The sequence below is a fragment of the Plectropomus leopardus genome, chromosome 4, assembly GCF_008729295.1.
Source record: "Plectropomus leopardus isolate mb chromosome 4, YSFRI_Pleo_2.0, whole genome shotgun sequence".
NCBI lineage: Eukaryota > Metazoa > Chordata > Actinopteri > Perciformes > Serranidae > Plectropomus > Plectropomus leopardus.
The window spans coordinates 1569792-1586945 of NC_056466.1; the positions used below are offsets into that span (position 1 = coordinate 1569792).

The 17154-nt window shown below is 37.1% G+C and overlaps 2 protein-coding genes across 2 annotated transcripts; both read left to right on the forward strand.

Moving 5' to 3' along the window:
- Positions 1-17: 17 nt before the first annotated feature.
- LOC121941586 (chromatin assembly factor 1 subunit A-like) lies at positions 18-1997 on the forward strand. Its single transcript, XM_042484412.1, has 3 exons — positions 18-111; positions 1272-1872; positions 1967-1997. Exons 1-3 carry the CDS (start codon positions 63-65, stop codon positions 1995-1997), a joined length of 681 nt encoding a protein of 226 aa, XP_042340346.1. The 5' UTR covers positions 18-62.
- Positions 1998-5014: 3017 nt separating this feature from the next.
- On the forward strand, positions 5015-17154 carry LOC121941587 (sialoadhesin-like; the record flags this gene model as incomplete). The annotated part of the gene is given in 14 exon segments (XM_042484413.1): positions 5015-5143; positions 7009-7353; positions 7660-7872; positions 8108-8461; positions 8693-8914; positions 9322-9678; positions 11053-11283; positions 11393-11647; positions 12345-12605; positions 13422-13499; positions 13502-13678; positions 15692-15773; positions 16322-16382; positions 17119-17154. Coding segments are annotated over 13 exon segments (2670 nt in total), but the record flags the coding sequence as incomplete, so codon positions are not given.

Genomic DNA, 17154 nt, shown 5'->3' on the forward strand with positions numbered 1-17154 from the left:
GGGCCCTTTGTTTTTCGCTGACATCAACCTCTGTGCCATCACGAAGGACCACAGACGAAAGGATGAGAGCCATTCCTCTTGTGGAGACAGCAACCCTTACAAGAAGGGTACGTAAGTGCAACTTTAAAATTTACATTGTCTGTTTTTTCATGGACAGTGCATGGACTAAAAATAGGCTAATTGTGCCAACGTTATCTAGATTACATCTGTTGTGCGTGAGCAGGTAGATATAAAAATGACAACAACAGATCCACAAACACATCACATAAGACAACACCGAACATAAAAGTCCATCAGTGCGAAAAATTCAATAAAATAATGATAAATACAGATGAGGAAAAAATCATAGTATCTACAAAAAGCTTGATGTACTGAAGATTATTTAGATTAAACTTAACATTTATAATGGCCTTCTAATTTGTTTTTTGAAAGAGAAGTGTCTGTCAGTTAAAATGCTGAAATGTTAGGGCTGCCAGTGTTAACACACTAATCATGTTGCAATTAAGGTCCATATATGACACATGAGAAATAAACAAAAAGAAGACTAATTTTTTCTTTTCGAATTGAGAAACAGCATGGGCATTTAATAGGGTTTTCTTGACGTCTGACCTCAAGATATCTGAATGAAAATAGTCTTTACATTTACCCATGAGTCTGGTAGGAATAGCTTTACCTTGTCAATATGTTCTGCATCTTGTAATGCAAAATAATGTAACGTAGAATTTGCAATACAAAAATGTGATTAATTGCGATTTAAAACACAAATCGTTCGACAGCCCTACTAAATATTTCATGGGTCACAGGTATGATGACTCCAACTTTTCTTAAAATGATAAACTGAATTATTGATCCTCGCAGTAAAATACCAGCTTTTTCTCACTCCATACTGATGCTTGGTTAGTGGCCCGCAATGCCAAGATCTGACATGCTAGGTGACCTCTCATGTTAGTGCTGGACATTCAGGGACAGTGTGTCCATTTATGCTTTTTAGATGCATCGTGTCTTTTTAGAATAAACTTGCATTTTCACAGAAAACGCAGTTTCTGCTCTTTAAATGCAAACAATCTTTTTCAAAATAATCTCTGAAACATAGGAAAATAAATTAATTTCGATGTTACCTCTAAGCAAATATATATATATATATATAGATAGAGATTGCATTAATATCAAACCGTAACACCAATATTCATCAGCTGACGTTTTCTACTTTTTAATTTGTCTCTGCAGACAACAACATTTCTTTTTATTTCTTAATATTTTCACTCTTGCAGTCAAGAAACCTTCGACCATCTGGAGGCTGCAGGGACAAAGGGTTGGGAGCTCTTTGTCTTCTGAAGACACCAAGTCTTCGACCACTCGAAGGCTGCAGGAACGAAGGAGTGAGAGACCTTCGTCTTCTGAAGAGAACCCACCCCTAACCACCCGGAGGCTGCAGAGACGAGGGGGTGGAAGCCCTACGTCCTCTGAAGACAACTTGCCTCTTACCACCCAGAGGCTGCTCACACCAACGGTCGAGACGGATTTGGTCATGGAGTATCTGCTGAGCTGGAGGGAGAGTAAACAAGAGGAGCAGGAGGAGAGGGAGAGGGAGGAGAGGAGTAAAAGGCTGGCAGCAGAGGCACGGGAGGACACGGCAGGAATCCAGAGGGAGTATGAAGAAAGATGGGAAAGAGTCAGGAGGGAGAACAGAGACTTTCAGGCAAACTGGAACAAAGAGAAGGCTAAAGAGTACGGCGAGAAACTCAAAAAGGAGAAAAAAAGAATGACAAAAGAGCGGAAAGAGAGACAGAAGTGGGAGAAGCAGGAGAGAAAAAGACTGAAGAAGGTGGAGAAAGAGAGGCTGAAGGTGGTGAAGAAGGAGATAAAAAGAGAGTGGAAGGAGGAGAGAAAGAGGAGGAGGGAGGAGAAGAAGGAGGCAAAAATAGAGTTGAAGGAGGAGAGAAAGATACTGAAGGAGATGAAGAAGGAGAGAAGAAGACAGAGGAGGGAGCAGATAGCGAAAGAGTGGAAGGAGAGAGAGGCCTCGGAGGAGTGGGGAACCGTTGTTCTGTTCAGGAGAGTGCAGATTTCTTGGCACCGAGGCCGGAGGAGTCGTGTTAACACCAAACACACACGTAAGAAAGTCGACTGACATCCTTTTATGTAAAATGTGATGAAAACATGGACTGCTTCCTGTAGACACACAGTCCCGTTTAACCACTGGAATTATTCCCATTCTTTTCTTTTCTAAAATATTCAATAACAGGTAAAAGTCCTGCATGTAAAGTTCTACAAAGTAAAATTATCATCAAAAAAGTAACTCTTAGCTCCCCTACAACAAAAAAAGTTGCACAAATGAAACAAACATTTTACAAACGAGCTGCAGAGGTTTTGGGAGGTGTGTTTTTAAACTTTGGAGACAGCCATTTAATACAATATAATATTATATATACATATATATATATATACAATTTTCAGTATGTTTAGTAACCCATTGAAACCTGAGCAAACTGGCTTGATTTCTTTTAAAAACATCTAAAGAAGGAGACGAGCATTTTCACAAGAAAAAATTAACAGAATTTCTAAAAAAAGAAAGAAAAAAATGGGAAATGGCTTGAAAAAATGCTAAAAATTAAATTAAATTAAAAATAATAAAATAAAATAAAATTAAAATATAATTTTAAATACTTACTTGTAAATACTTTTCTTGATATTTTTGTTATTTTTCTGATAACTCTCTTTTTACCTAAATTCCAGGTCATTATCTTTTCACCTTTTTCTAAGTTCTCCCAATTTGTAGGATACTTCATGCCTGTTAGATTTTTGCAATATTTTTCACAGAAATCCAACAAATTTGCTCACCTTTCAAAATGTTTAAATGCTTGTTAAAGATTTCTGAACACAGCTCAAGAAATTGCATGCCAGTCCATTTTTCGTAGGGTAAAATGGGCCAATTTTTGGATCATTTACTCAGTTTGTTGAGCTTATCAACAGTGTGTGCAGGTTTTCTGCCTAATGATGATGACCGAAAACTTCATATTTCTGAATAAACATGAGTCGAGTCTAAAAGGATATAAAACTGACAAAAGTGATTCATGTTACCATGTTCTGCAGAGAAGAAATAAGTGTGTAAAATCTGTTTTACATGGCAAATGATACAGATGAGTCTGTTGACGTATTTCTGTCAGCAGGTGTGCAACTGGACTCCAAACTTAACCCTTTTTTATATGCTGTTGGTTTCAGGTGGCAGTGATGTGGTGGAGCAAGAAAGAAGAGAAGAGAAGCGTAATAACTCTGAGGAAGATGACAAGTCAGACACCCCAAGCTTACTCCAACTCATCAGGGCATTGCCACAACTTCTGACACGCACACGTGTTAAAGCTTTGTAAAAGAGAGCAGAAAAAATGGGACCAAAAGAAAAAAAAAATATTTGAAACATTTCACATTATAAAGGAAATAAATACTTCTCGCAACTGACTGACTGCAGAGTAAGCCCTTTGTTTGGTTTTCAATGTAAAATAAAACCATTTGAAACCTGAGCAAATTGGCTAGATTTATTTTAGGAACATGGGCAAAAGGCAATGAGCAACAAAAGAAGAAAGGAAAAAAAGGAAAATTAACAAGAAATTAGTCAAAAGAACAAGAAATTTCCTTAAATTTGAAAAAAGAAAGAAAGAAAAATGAGCAAGAAATTAGTAAACAGAACAAGGAAATTACCTTATTTAATAATAAAAAACAGGGCAAGCAAGACCTGGAAATCTATTAATTTCTTGCAATAAGTGGAGCATTTCTTACCAAAATGCCCATTGTCTTTTTTTCCTGTGCTTTTGAAAATAATTTCAAAAATTACCTTAAAATTAGTTTTTTTAAAAAAAACAAACAAACAAAAGACTAGACAAGCAAGTCTTGGGAAAAAAACACTTTATAATTAAATTATAATAATTCTGATACATAGTTTTGAATGTAATTTTCACGTAATTTTTATCTAAAAGAAATTGCACCAATCTTCTCAGAGATTAAATCGCGGTTAGTGGGAAAAAAAAAAAACAAAACATAAATTTGAGTTTGATGTGTCATTTTAGGAGGAACAATGCAGAAGAGCATAATTTTTTTATGCATACTCTGGGCTTTAAAATTTTTTAATAAAACAATAAGCATCACAACCTGTCCGAATAAAATAAAATAAAATAAAATAACAAATGTATTATTATTATTATTATTATTATTATTATTATTATTATTAGTAGTAGTAGTAGTAGTAGTAGTAGTAGTATCGTTATTATTATTTTCATTATCATTATCATTATCATTATTGTTAGAGAATAATTATGAAACGGCCTCCTGCCGTTTGCTGTAAATCCAGCAGGTGGCGGTAATGTGACTTTATAGATGCCAACATAAAAACCCGAAGAAGAAGAAAAGGCCGTAGTAAACATCCGGTGCAGTGGCGCTCGAGCACCTGAACTGACCTCACCTGTGGTCATTAACAGACTGACCGCGACATGGCGGTATTTTGTTGATTATGTAAAATAAGTTACAATCATAGTTATAATATTGATATCATCTGTTAGTCCCAATATATAATAAACACCTCCACGAAGCTAACTAGCCCCGCGTTTGCAAATTTATCAGCTAACTTATCAAAACAACCAACGGAAGCTCCATGCTAGCTGGCTAACCTTAGCTTCAGGTACGGTTAGCTTCCTGGCCGTCCACCAAGCTGTAATTTAGGTATGTGCCGCTTTTTTAAAACATTTTGTTCAAATAATTTGCAAACCAGCACACCAGGAGTCTGTGCGGATTCGCTGTTTTCGAGTAGTTTGCTACTTTGCTAGCTAGCAATTCACCTGAAAGCAGGCTAGCTAACGTTAGCATGCCAATACCGCTGTTTAACGGTTTTGTTACAGACGTCAGTGTTTCTTCTGGCACTTTTTAAGCACCACGGGGATTTCAAATTTAATATGGAAGCACCAATTTTGATTAATGTAGTGATTATGCGACCAAAAGTGATACAGGAGTTAGCTAGCGCACCCCGCCTCCCATACGCTTCCCTCCTGCCGCTTAGAGGTGGCTCCTCTCCGGAGCAACGCGGGCAGCAGCTCCGGATAGGGACCTTCAGTCAGCGGCTCCAACAGCTTGAATTCAGGCAGCAAAGACCTCAGCGGTAAGCCCTAAACTGCTGCTGCTAACGCAAAATGTATTAAACGGGAACACAGCGTGTGCTCGGACTCTGTTGTGGCGGGTGTCGCTTGTTGATTTTAGCGGAATCCATTTCTAGGCTAATGCTAATGTTAGCTAGTGTTGCACACTGAGTTTGCATAGACAGCTTTCGGCCAAAAAGTATGTATTGGTTAAAATGATATTTTGGTGTTTTCGTTGTTGTTGTTGTTTATTGTGTTGGTGGTGGTTGGTTTACATTGATGTATTGTAGGAAGTCTATGTATAACTTACTTATCTATGGACTGAATATTTCATACAGCAGTGTAAGCTCAAGGACTTGCTATGCTTGGGATCTGCTTTTCAAGGTTTCTATGAATTTAGGACATTTCTAGGATTTTAGGATGTTTCTTGGATTTTCGGACATTTCTGGGATTTTCTGACATTTCTGGGATTTTAAGATGTTTCTTGGATTATTAAAATGTTTCTCGGGTCTAAGGTTGTTTCAAGGATTTTAAGATGTTTCATGGATGTTAGGACGTTTGTCGGATTTCTAAGACGTTTCTTAGATTTTAGGACATTTCTAGGATTTTTGGATGTTTCTTGGGTTTTAGGACATTTCTAGGACTTCAGGATGTTATGTCTTGGATTTTGGGACAATTTTAAGATTTCAGTGTTTGATTTGGGGACTTTTATAGGATTTTAGGAAGTTTCTAGGATTTTATATATTTTTTTGTATTTTAGGTTATGTCATGGATTTAAGGGAATTAGTAAGATTTCAGGACATTGCTCAGTTTTAGGCCATTTCTAGGATTTTAGGACATTAGAGGCTTAGCTTACCTCTGTGGGTGTGTGTGCAAAAATACAACAACAGTTCACATTGTGAATCACTTTAGTTTTATTGTGAATTAGAAAATACCTGCTTCGCCAAACTGGGGGTGTTCCAAATACTACTACTGTACGTTACCCTGTGATTCTGAATAAGATGATGAAGCTCTATATACTGATGCTCTGCTCAACATCCCATACAACCCTATTTCAGAAAATCTGAACTATCCCGTTAAGGTTTATCACATCCTTTGGATTTTCCTGCAAAATTTGTCCTAAGTCCTTTACACAAAGCCAGTCCAAAGGCTGTTATTGGCATCAGAGATAATCACTCAGTTTTTAAGTTATGTTAAATTCATATCACCCAATTGCCATTAAAAAAGCAATTAATACATGTGAAAAGTTACATAAAAGACCTTAAGTACAACACTCGAGGGAATTTATTGTAAATGTAAATTTATGCACTATTATTACACAAATAATTATTATTGTCACCTACTTTAATATATGCATGTAACATATACTATCAAACTACATTTATAGATATTCAAATGCTTTGATTATTTTTTGTCATTATTGTTGTTGCTGTGCATCTCTCTCTCCCCTTATGCATCATTTTGTCATATTGATTACTCTAATTTTATTACGCTGACTTGTTGTATACACACATCTATTGCAAGTCTGTCTGTCCTGGGAGAGGCATCCCTTCTCAGTTTCTCTTCCTGAGGTTTCTACCATTTTTTCCCTGTTAAAGTTTTTTTTTTTCTTTTCTGCTGTATGGGTGCAGGGACAGAGAGGTGTCGTATTCATTCGAGTCCTCTGAGACAAATTGTGATCTATGAAATGGGCTTTATGAATAAAACTGACTTGACATGTGCTTAGTTGTCTTACACCACTGATCACACGATGTGAGAGCAAATAGTTTCTAAATGTTTGAATTAGGTCCATTCTCTAGAAGGTTTACATGTAGATGCACCTCCATGCAAATATCCAAATCTGTGGTTTGATGTTATAAATCTGATTGTGTTTTTTTCTGTGTTACAGTGATGCAGAGTCCCGACTTGGGAGTGACTTACACATCGACTGAGATCTGTGCCTTGAAGGGATCAACAGTGGAAATAAGCTGCAGCTACAGATACCCATCCAGAATAAACCCTGATGCTGTGGAAACATTCTGGTCTACCAAAGAAAGTCACAGCGGACCTGTGGATCTGAGAACAGACTCAGAGTATTCAGGTCGTGTTCAGAATCGCTGCAATGAGAGCGACTGCACTCTGAGAATCACAGACCTGAGAGAGAGCGACTCAGCTGAGTACAGGCTCATGTTCATCACAAACCAACCAGAGAGGAGATTTCTTGGTTCACCTGGAGTCACTTTGTCTGTCACAGGTAAGATTTTTATTGAAATATTCCTTGTGTTTCAGATTTTCAAGATCAAGACAACAGTTCTTTAAATGTTTGATGAAGGAAATCTGAATTTAAAGCTCTATATACTGATTATGCTTGGATTAAATGTTTGGTCACATGATAGCAAGTGGTCATGTATTTGGAGAAAGATTGTCTCAGTTCGAGGATGACTGTTGGTGTAGGATGTGAATGGCCTTGCAGACTTTTCTTCAAACTGGTTTTGTTGTGCAGACAGATTATATTTATACGTATATAAATTATATTTCTGTTTATTTTTCACTCATCCAGTTCTGAAGGTGCAGGTGACCAACCAGGGTTATTCCAAGGCAGAGCTTAAGTGTCACAGCAATTGTCGTGTACCTGGTGATCTTTCCTACACCTGGTACAAGAATGGACAGAAAATAGAGGAAGAAGCATCGTCTTTTTCAGTCACGTTCAATTTAAAAGACAGCTATACCTGTGCCCTTAAAGGACATGAGGATTTCCCCTCTCCCTCAGTATGTGAGTGCACATCGAAGTCTTCCACTACCAGCATGCCATCTGTTTCTGTCCAATGACTGCATGTATTTTAAATATGGATGCATCTACTTCCCATTTCTGTATTAATACCCTTTTTTGGCATCGAGCTGTAGAGTATCTCTTCTGCTGTCAGTAACTCATCAATACAACCCGCTCTGTTACTGCTGTGAGAGATGGAGTTATAACAGCTCAATTTCAAAATTATTTTATCTTTCAGGTGTTAATGGTCGATACTGCAACAAAGTGACGTACACTGAGAGAAGCATCTGTGCCGTCAAAGGCTCCTCAGTGGCCATTTCTTGCTTTTACAGCTCTCATGAATATAGTGTTGAATCAAAATTATGGTTCACTCGTGACCAAAGTAATCAGCGGCAGTATTATAAACAACCTGAGGATCAGAGTGAAGACTCCCAGTATGCAAGACGTGTCCAGGTTGAATCAAAGCGAGGACGTTCCACTCTGATAATCTCTGACCTGAGAGAGAGCGATTCAGCCCAGTATCACTTCAAATTCAATACCACAGGCTTTGAATGGGGGAGTGATTTACCTGGTACAACTCTGAGTGTTACAGGTACTAATGAACACAAACTGATGTTACATGTGGCATGTATTTCATACTAAGTGCTTAATTTTGTGTACTTACCCCTTTACATTTATGTAAGACAGTAAGTTATTAATGCTCTGTAGTACTTAACTACTAAATTATAAAAAGTAATGAACAGTATGCTATTTTGACCTTGTGTGTGTACCTGTAATTGCAGTATTTAATGAAAAACCAAACATATCTGTGCTTTCTTTAAAGATCCAGATCTGCATGTGCAGGTATCATCAGTTTGGTTTGGTTACAGGGCAGAGCTAAAGTGTCACAGCAGTTGTCATCTACCTGATAAATCTTCCTACATCTGGTACAAGAATGGACAGAAAATGGAGAAAGAAACATCATCTTTTACAGTCTCCCCTGATTCAGCAGACAGCTATTCCTGTGCTCTGAACGGACGTGAGGATTTCTCCTCTCTGTCAGTGTGTAAGTTTATGCCACAGTTTCTGGTGGAGCTTTTAACCAATGGCTCTTTACATCAATTACTTGTTATTTAGTAGCAGCTGGTTACTCAGCCACATGATTTTTTTTAGAAATGTTGCGTTTTAACTGCCATCATTACAAAATGGAAAACTAAAGAGCTAAAACTTTACACAATGAAACACAGCGTGGTTTATTATTGTGTGTTCAGTCTTTGGCACCACAAAAGCTTTGATTTTATCTGGTGACTTGCATTTTTAAACAAACACGTAGTTGCATCTGATTTTCCTCTTTGTTTTAAAAAATGCGGTAAGACTCCATCTGTTTGCTGGTTTTTAATATGTACCTAAATTGATGCCCTTTTGCCATCACACAAATATGCACTGAAATGTTTTTAATGTTTTGTCTTTCAGGTGTGAGTGGTCACACCTGTAACAGAGTGATGTACACTGACAGAAACATCTGCGCCCTCAAACGCTCATCAGTGGACATTTCCTGCAGTTACAACAGTTATAAAGATGAAGTTGAATCAAAATTCTGGTTCAGTTCTGAAAGCAGTGATCAGTGGAGGAATCCCTCAACATCTGAGGACCCAATGAAAGACTCACAGTATGGACGTCGTGTTCGGGTCTTTGAGACGAAGAGAGGACGCTCCATCCTGAGAATCTCTGACCTGAGAGAGAGCGATTCAGCCCAGTATCACTTCAAATTCAAAACCAGAAGCTTTGAATGGGGGAGTGATTTACCTGGAACAACTCTGACTGTCACAGGTACTGATGATCCTTAACGGAGAACTACCAGCTCAGTAGCACGTAGCTGTCGTATTGAAGAAGACTAACGTGCATACAGATTCTATAAACATTAACTCCAAAAGGAGAGGGAAATTCAAAATAAATTGTCGTCTTTGTCCAGCCTGTTTCTCTTAGACATAACGGAGCTCAATATAACATCAATATAAGATTTTGACCATTTTTTCATACTTCTTAAATTTAGCTCCTGGAAAAAAGTCTTCATTTTGTCTCATATCCCAAATTAGGATCTTGAAATGCTCTCTTCCCTCTCTGACTGCAGTTATCTTTATTTGTCTGAAATAATCAGCTCTTTAGACAGAAGTGAAACAAAACTACACACAACTGTGTGTATTTGATCTGTTTTCAGACTTTAGAAATGTCTAAGAAGCCTATGAGTGCAGCAAAAAAAAACCAAAGAGAAGAAGCTGATTTAAAGCTGATTAACGAAAAGACTATTGTGAGCAGCAAAATTTTCCTCTGGGAGCCAAAGTGATTTTTGCAACTGGAAAGTTCTTAATTTCTTTTAGCTGAGTTACACAGTATTTTCTAGGGGTCCACAGGACCTGGATGAATATTTGGGCTGATATTTAGCATTTTTCTTATAATCTGTACCAACATTTTGTTTGATATTGCCAATCAAGTGAATTAACTCATTATTGAAAAGGTGTGTGTACTACAGTCTATCAACACCAGGGACTGCAGTATACACAAAGAAAGTGTCAGCATAGAGGGTGCTTTTACTTTGTCAAACTTAATAGAGCTGTTTTTACTCATTTATTTTTCTATTTAAATTCTCACTGAACATTATAAAAACATGCTGCTGTGAACTTGTTGTGTATGACGTTGAAAGTTTTAGTTTTGATTTAACATTTGCTAAAGGCATTTAAACAAAGTTTTCCGTTGGAGTTTGTTATTTTCCAAATTCCAAACTTGGATGGAAATATTTACATTTTTATTGTAAATGCATGTTGGTTCCAAATATCTGTTATTGGTCTCATCAACTACTAATCGATTTTGATATCAGCACCTTAAAAATGTATATCTGTCGACCCCTATTTACAACAAACCCTTTTATAAAAAGTGCTCGATCAATAAGTGGTACAAAAGTACATAATCATGAAAAACTTTTGTTCCGCGAATAAATCACCACTTAACTAACAACAGTTAAGATAATATTGTGTGTGTGTGTGTGTGTGTGTGTGTGTGTGTGTGTGTCTGTGTGTGTGTGTGTGTGTGTGTGTGTGTGTGTGTGTGTGTGTGTGTGTGTGTTTGTGTGTGTGTGTGTGTGTGTTTGTGTGTGTTTGTGTGTTTTCCTGTTATCTAATGACACTGTGTTTTTCCTCACATATCCAGATCTTCAGGTGCAGGTTATCAGAATAATAGTCCAGCAGCAGTTTTATACCGAGGCAGAGCTGAAGTGTAGCAGCAGCTGCAGTCCACCTGGTCGTCCTTCCTACGTCTGGTTCAGCAACGGAGAGAAAATTACGAAGACAGACAATTCTTTATATCAAGACCGATTTTATCCTGGAGACGTCATCTCTTGTGCTTTCAAAGGACATGAGGATTACGGCTCTCCCTCAGTGTGTGAGTTTGCTTCTCTGTGTAACTAACAAGAAGGACTCAACCTCCAGTAAACACTGAGTCTAAAATGTGCTTCTCCACCTTTTAACCACGTTAATGTTTTTAACTCCAGATGCTCTGAAGGTTCCCTCTGTGTCAGCGAGTCCTTCTGGTGAAATCATGGCGGGCGATTTGGTGACTCTGACCTGCAGCAGTGATGCTAACTCAGCAGCTAAATACACCTGGTACAAGAACCAAACACTGCTCAGGAGAGAACCGCAGCTCGTCCTCAGCTCCGTCCTTTCCTCTGACTCTGGGGAGTATTACTGTGCAGCTGAGAACGAGCTGGGGAGGAGGACGTCTCAATACATCTTTATTAATGTGAAATGTAAGTGAAATCCAGTATGCAGTAATGTGCAGAAAACACAACGCAAAACTTTTAAGTCTTCAAAAGGGGGTCTCCTGGTGTGAAAGATTTCTTCTCTGTCTGCTTCACATTCACAGTCTGCTTTTGTAGTTCACTGGGAAAGCTTCAGTAGTACGACTGTGCGATGTGACCAAATATATTGTCTGACGATAAAAAAAGGCTATCATTTCACATTATGCTAATTCGTTTATGTTGTTTTCATCTGATAAAGTTATGCGACCGTCTGCGTGGCAGAGGAGGCGTCTTTACGATGCACAGCACCAAAACAAACAAACGTGGACGAGCTGGAAAACGATACTGAACTTTACTATAAAAACACTTTATTTAACTTTGTACTTTATTCAACATTATAACAGTACGTTAGTCAACTTTATTACAACAGTAATGTATGTAACTTTATTTTGTGGCAGCAGCTACCTAATTTGTAACTGTAGTTTATTTAATCATTTTGTATTATAGTAGTTAACATTAGTTTACAGGAGATTTCAAAATATTAGAATAAATATTGTGTATTGTGATGTAGCCTAAAGATATTGAAATATTATTCTAAAGCCATATTGCACAGCTCTATTCAGTAGTAGTTTATTGGGAGTTTTTTTCACTATTGGCATTGTGTGGCTGAGTCAGTAGTTAACTTCTGTAAAATAATCTCCTCCAGATGCTCCAAAGACCTGTGATGTGTCAGTGAGTCCCTCTGCTGAGATAGAGGAGGGCAGCTCAGTGACTCTGAGCTGCAGCAGTGACGCTAACCCAGCAGCTAACTACACCTGGTACAAGGAGAACCAAACACTGGTTCAAGGACCAAAAGGAAGTTATCTTTTCACCTCCATCAGCTCTGAGGACAGAGGGATCTACTACTGCAAGTCTGAGAATCAGTATGGACAGATCAGCTCTACGTCTCTATTTGTAGATGTCCAGTGTAAGTCACATTTTAATTGTTTTTTGATTCTGATCTTCAAAATCATGCATGCTGATTTTAAAGAGGGTTCCCACCAATCCTTATAAAGTCTTAAAGGCATTGAATTCAGAAATCTTAAAATGAGGCCTTAAGTGGCATAAAGACATCTGAAATCAATCTATCAAAATTCTTAAGAAATCGTAGACATTGGAGTTTGGATTTTTATTGATCTGTTTCTGACATTGTGTTGTAAAAGCTGAACTCAATGTTACACTTATGGATACTCTGTGTGAACTGTCTACTGGTATTTTTTTAATTCAATGTATTTATATTGATGTTTGCTTCTGTATGCATTTTATTGTCTTTCCCTTTTTTCCATCCTAATACTATTTTTACTTATTAACTAATAGATTAGCGCCTCGATCAAGCCCTCATTGAGTGTTTTTTTTTTTCATCTCCGCTTCACATTTCTATTGCTCTTTTACTATTTTGTATATATTTTTATTTGTATGTGAAAACAGATAAAGTAAACTAAACTAAAAACATAATGGGTAACTAAAAAATAATAATTAATGGAACGCTTATTGATTAACATCACAAAAGAGTAATGTTTTATCTTACGATTAACAGTTGAAAAAAAAGTGAAATTGCCCCTCACCCTCAGTAATTGATGTTGGTACATGTTATTTTTTTCTTTCAATAATGTTATATGCCACTTGAGACTTAAATTTAGGACAAATTTCACAGTAGCCAGTCTTAAAAAGCCTTAAATTCCACTAGCCCTAAGATGAAGGAACCCTGTTAATGAAATGTGACCCTCTTAATTTTCTCCTCCAGATGCTCCAAAGCATCCCTCTGTGTCAGTGAGTCCCTCTGAGATAGAGGAGGGCAGCTCAGTCAATCTGACCTGCAGCAGTGAGCTAACCCAGCAGCTAACTACACCTGGTACAAGGAGGATGAAGACTCACCAAAAGCATCCGGACAGATCTTCACCATCACCGACTTCAGAGCCGAACACAGCGGGAATTATTACTGTGAAGCCGAGAACAACAGAGGACGACGTAACTCCACTTTACACCTGATTACTGTGGCAGGTGAGTTTCTGTTCACACACACACACACACACACACACACACACAGACTGCAGCTGAGATCATAACACACACATCTTTCTGATTAATGCTAATTGAAGAGACCCCCATGGACCACTCCCTCCTGAGACCTGAGCTTTTGTTTGATGTTTTTTTCCCCGTTCTAGGGTTTTTTGGGGGGTTTCTCCTCAGTTGATGTGAGGGTCTGAGGACAGAGGGATGTCGTATGCTGTGAAGATCTCTGAGGCAAATTGTGATTTGTGATAATTGGCTTTCTAAATACAATTGACTTGACTTGACATGTGCGTTTTTAAATTCTCCTCGTTGTTTGTGATTAGTATGAGCTGATAAGTAAGTCTTTGAACAGTAAGTAATGTCCTCATATGGGAAGAATTGTCTTCTTTTTAGTAGTCACAAGTATAAAACAATTTATTTCAATGCCTGAAGACTGTTGTGCAAAACAAAATTAGAACAATGCAACATTTTTAATTTTTGGTCAGACTGTATCCCATCGAATCAAATTTGGCCTTTCAATATTTGACAATTTGTTTTGTTTTCCATAAAGTTTTAACCCTTTCAAACCTCAGCAAATTGGCTTGTAAAATAACTTGAATATATAATTTAGAGAATTATAAATAAGACGAGGCAAGGCAGCTTTATTTGTATGGCACATTTTTGCACATTTTTACAACAGCACAATTCAAAGTGCTTTACAGAGCATTAAAATAAAAATTTATACAAATACAAGTTTCAGATTTACAATAAAGAGATAAGATACAAAGGTCAAGTTAAAAACTAAATGATTTTAGAAAAATTGTAAAATAAAAATCACCTTTAAAAATAGCGATGAGGTGCAAAGATAAAAAGATACGAGGTCTGGACATTTTTTCCTTTTTTTTTTAATATATAATTTTGCTTGTCATTATAGTTTTTTTCTGTTTTTGAAAGAAATCAAACCAATTTTTTTGAGGTTAAATGCTAGTCAAAGACGCTTGAATGCAGCACAAGAAAACTGTGTTGACCCAGGTGTTAAAGTTTGAACAGGATGTTCAGTATGACGGCGACATTCATTTCAGATAGTTGAAAAGCTAACGGCAGTAATGAGGTATTGTTAATGTGCAACAGAGTTTTTTTGCCGACTCTAGATGTCTAACAGAGACTGCACAGTATGTACTCGCTGTGAGCTGTAATCTTACACTTCTGAGCAGAAGAGCGCTCACTCTGCAGAAAAATCTAGAGACCACAACGTCACCAGAAGCACACTGCACAGCACACCGACTAGCAAAAAATTAAAAAGTCTACTCGACTTGAATCAATCACAGTCGACTGAGGGGTTTCCAACTGATGATTCAAATATTTTTGTGACTGTGAAGGTTAGAGGTCAAGTTTTAAACTGTTCATTTCAAAGCCTTAAGCTGCCTGTGTTCAAAGCAAAATGGTAAATAATGCACCAAATCCAAAACTTTGTGATTTTTTTTGTAAGTCTGTGTATTTTTTCCCCACTCTATATTTCAATCTAGGAGAATCCTTTTTGTGTGTGTGAACAGGTTGTCTCACACTTTTTAACGTAGACCTTGTTGACTCCTCTCAGAATATAGAGTTTATGGTCGGGACTAAAAAGTTCAAATTTGGTCTCTTCACCCCAAAAAAATTTTTTTTTATAAGTTTTGGAGCTTGTCTCTGAGCTGTTTGGCATATTCTAAGTGTGTTGAATGATCAATAATTTTCTACTAAATGTCCAGTTTTCACAAATTCTTCCAGGGGTATGAAAATTTAAGAGCCCAACTGTACTTCAGGTTTTGGCAGCTTTTCCAGATTTCTTTTCTGATCAGAAATGTTGCATTTTTATCTGTTTTAGGGAAGCAGTGATCCTTTCACTGTCAAAAAAGAAAATGTATTTTATTCTAAGATCAAGTTTTGTGTTTTCCATTTCATCACTTTGTGAGGCCGGTGGTCTTAAACTTCCTATTGGAGCCAAATTTAATGTCTTTGTTGTCATTTTGGCACCTTTTGTAGGAGCCTGGAAATCAACAGCCGCTAGAACAACAACTGCTGTCGTCCTCGCTGTCTTTCTCCTCTCTGTCTTTATACTGACCAGGTAAGACGTTTATTTCCACTAAATTATTGTTTATTTAAGTAAAATTACTATGTATTACAACTTGGATCTAATTTTTTGAAAAAGTCTGGCCATGAATTCTGTCAGTTTTGACAGAATTGCAGTCACCAAATGAGGCCGATTTCATGTTTCTTTCCTCTTTGGACAAAGTGCAAAACAAGTCAACCCTTAACTCCGTTTTTATTAAATACTTTCTGGAGGTGACAATAAAATCCAGCATTGTATGCACACAACTATGGTGGGTGTAATAGGTCAAAGCTGAAACAGGAAGTTTTGTTTTTTTTTTCAAATATGTTTGGGTAACCTGAGGGTTTGTTTAACACCTGTGAGACTGTGTGACTACTTGCTGCTGAATTCCCAAATATCAGAACTTCACTTGAATAAGTTATTGTTACTTAAAAAAGGAAAACATCCCAAACTGCAAAAAAAAAAAGTTTCTAGAAACCTCAATATCTGCTGTAATAAATCCTTAAAATGTAATGACTATATCAGTTTATGTAATTATTTTTTTTAAAAATTCTCCTACCCAGAAAGAAGAGGGCTGCCAACCAATCATCTGAGCTCAGAGCGAGGCGTGACGACAGGAGACAGGTGAGGAAGAAGATCTGAATGACAGCAATGCAAAAGAAAAGTTATTCAGTTTAGACTGCTGGGTCACATGGGAAATAGGCTTAGGCGGTCTGTAATATTTCATATATTTCATACTAATAAATGAAAAAGCGACATAATGTCAAGAGAGGTAATATTCTCACACTCATTTTCTTATTAAACAGAGAAATACAACTGTGAGCTAGCTTTGTTTCGGTCATTGAAGACTGATGAAGCTAAACAGCCTCATTAATTCATCATAAAACGCTCTTTCAGAAAGAGAAACATTGAAAGAAAAAAAAAAGTCTTTTCCTCGGATATTACCAAAAATTTTAAAAGGAAAAAAAACAAAACACAAGTTTTTCTTTAAAAACCGGCGGTAAAATAAACACAAAATACAGCCATTTAAAGTTGTATAACCCCTCCTTAAGCCAAAGTAAAAAACACAGATGTGCTTAAAAATTATTTGACAAACCCTTCATGCATCACCAGCTCCCTCCTATATATATATAAACGGAGTTATATTTAAAATAAGCAGTTCTAATACTGTTCTGGATTCATTATATTTTAAAAAAAAAAAAAGCCATTAATATTATATTGTAATGAAAAAGAGAGACTGCATGTTTTTTTTTAAATTTGCCTCAAAGTCATAAAAGATTTATTGGTAAAATATAAATCCTGATCCTATTTAAAGCTGTTAAAGTAACAGCGACCTTACCTGCAGCATCTTTCCCCTCAGAGACAGCGGGACGACGGGCGGGACGACGGGACGGGC

Excerpts from the sequence above, each read along its gene's own strand:
- LOC121941586 (XM_042484412.1), top strand. The coding sequence starts at position 63 with ATGAGAGCCATTCCTCTTGTGGAGACAGCAACCCTTACAAGAAGGGTA. Across the intron at positions 112-1,271 it reads AACCCTTACAAGAAGGGTAC|TCAAGAAACCTTCGACCATC; the intron begins GTAAGTGCAACT and ends TCACTCTTGCAG. Across the intron at positions 1,873-1,966 it reads AAGAAGGAGATAAAAAGAGA|GAGAGAAGAAGACAGAGGAG; the intron begins GTGGAAGGAGGA and ends GAGATGAAGAAG.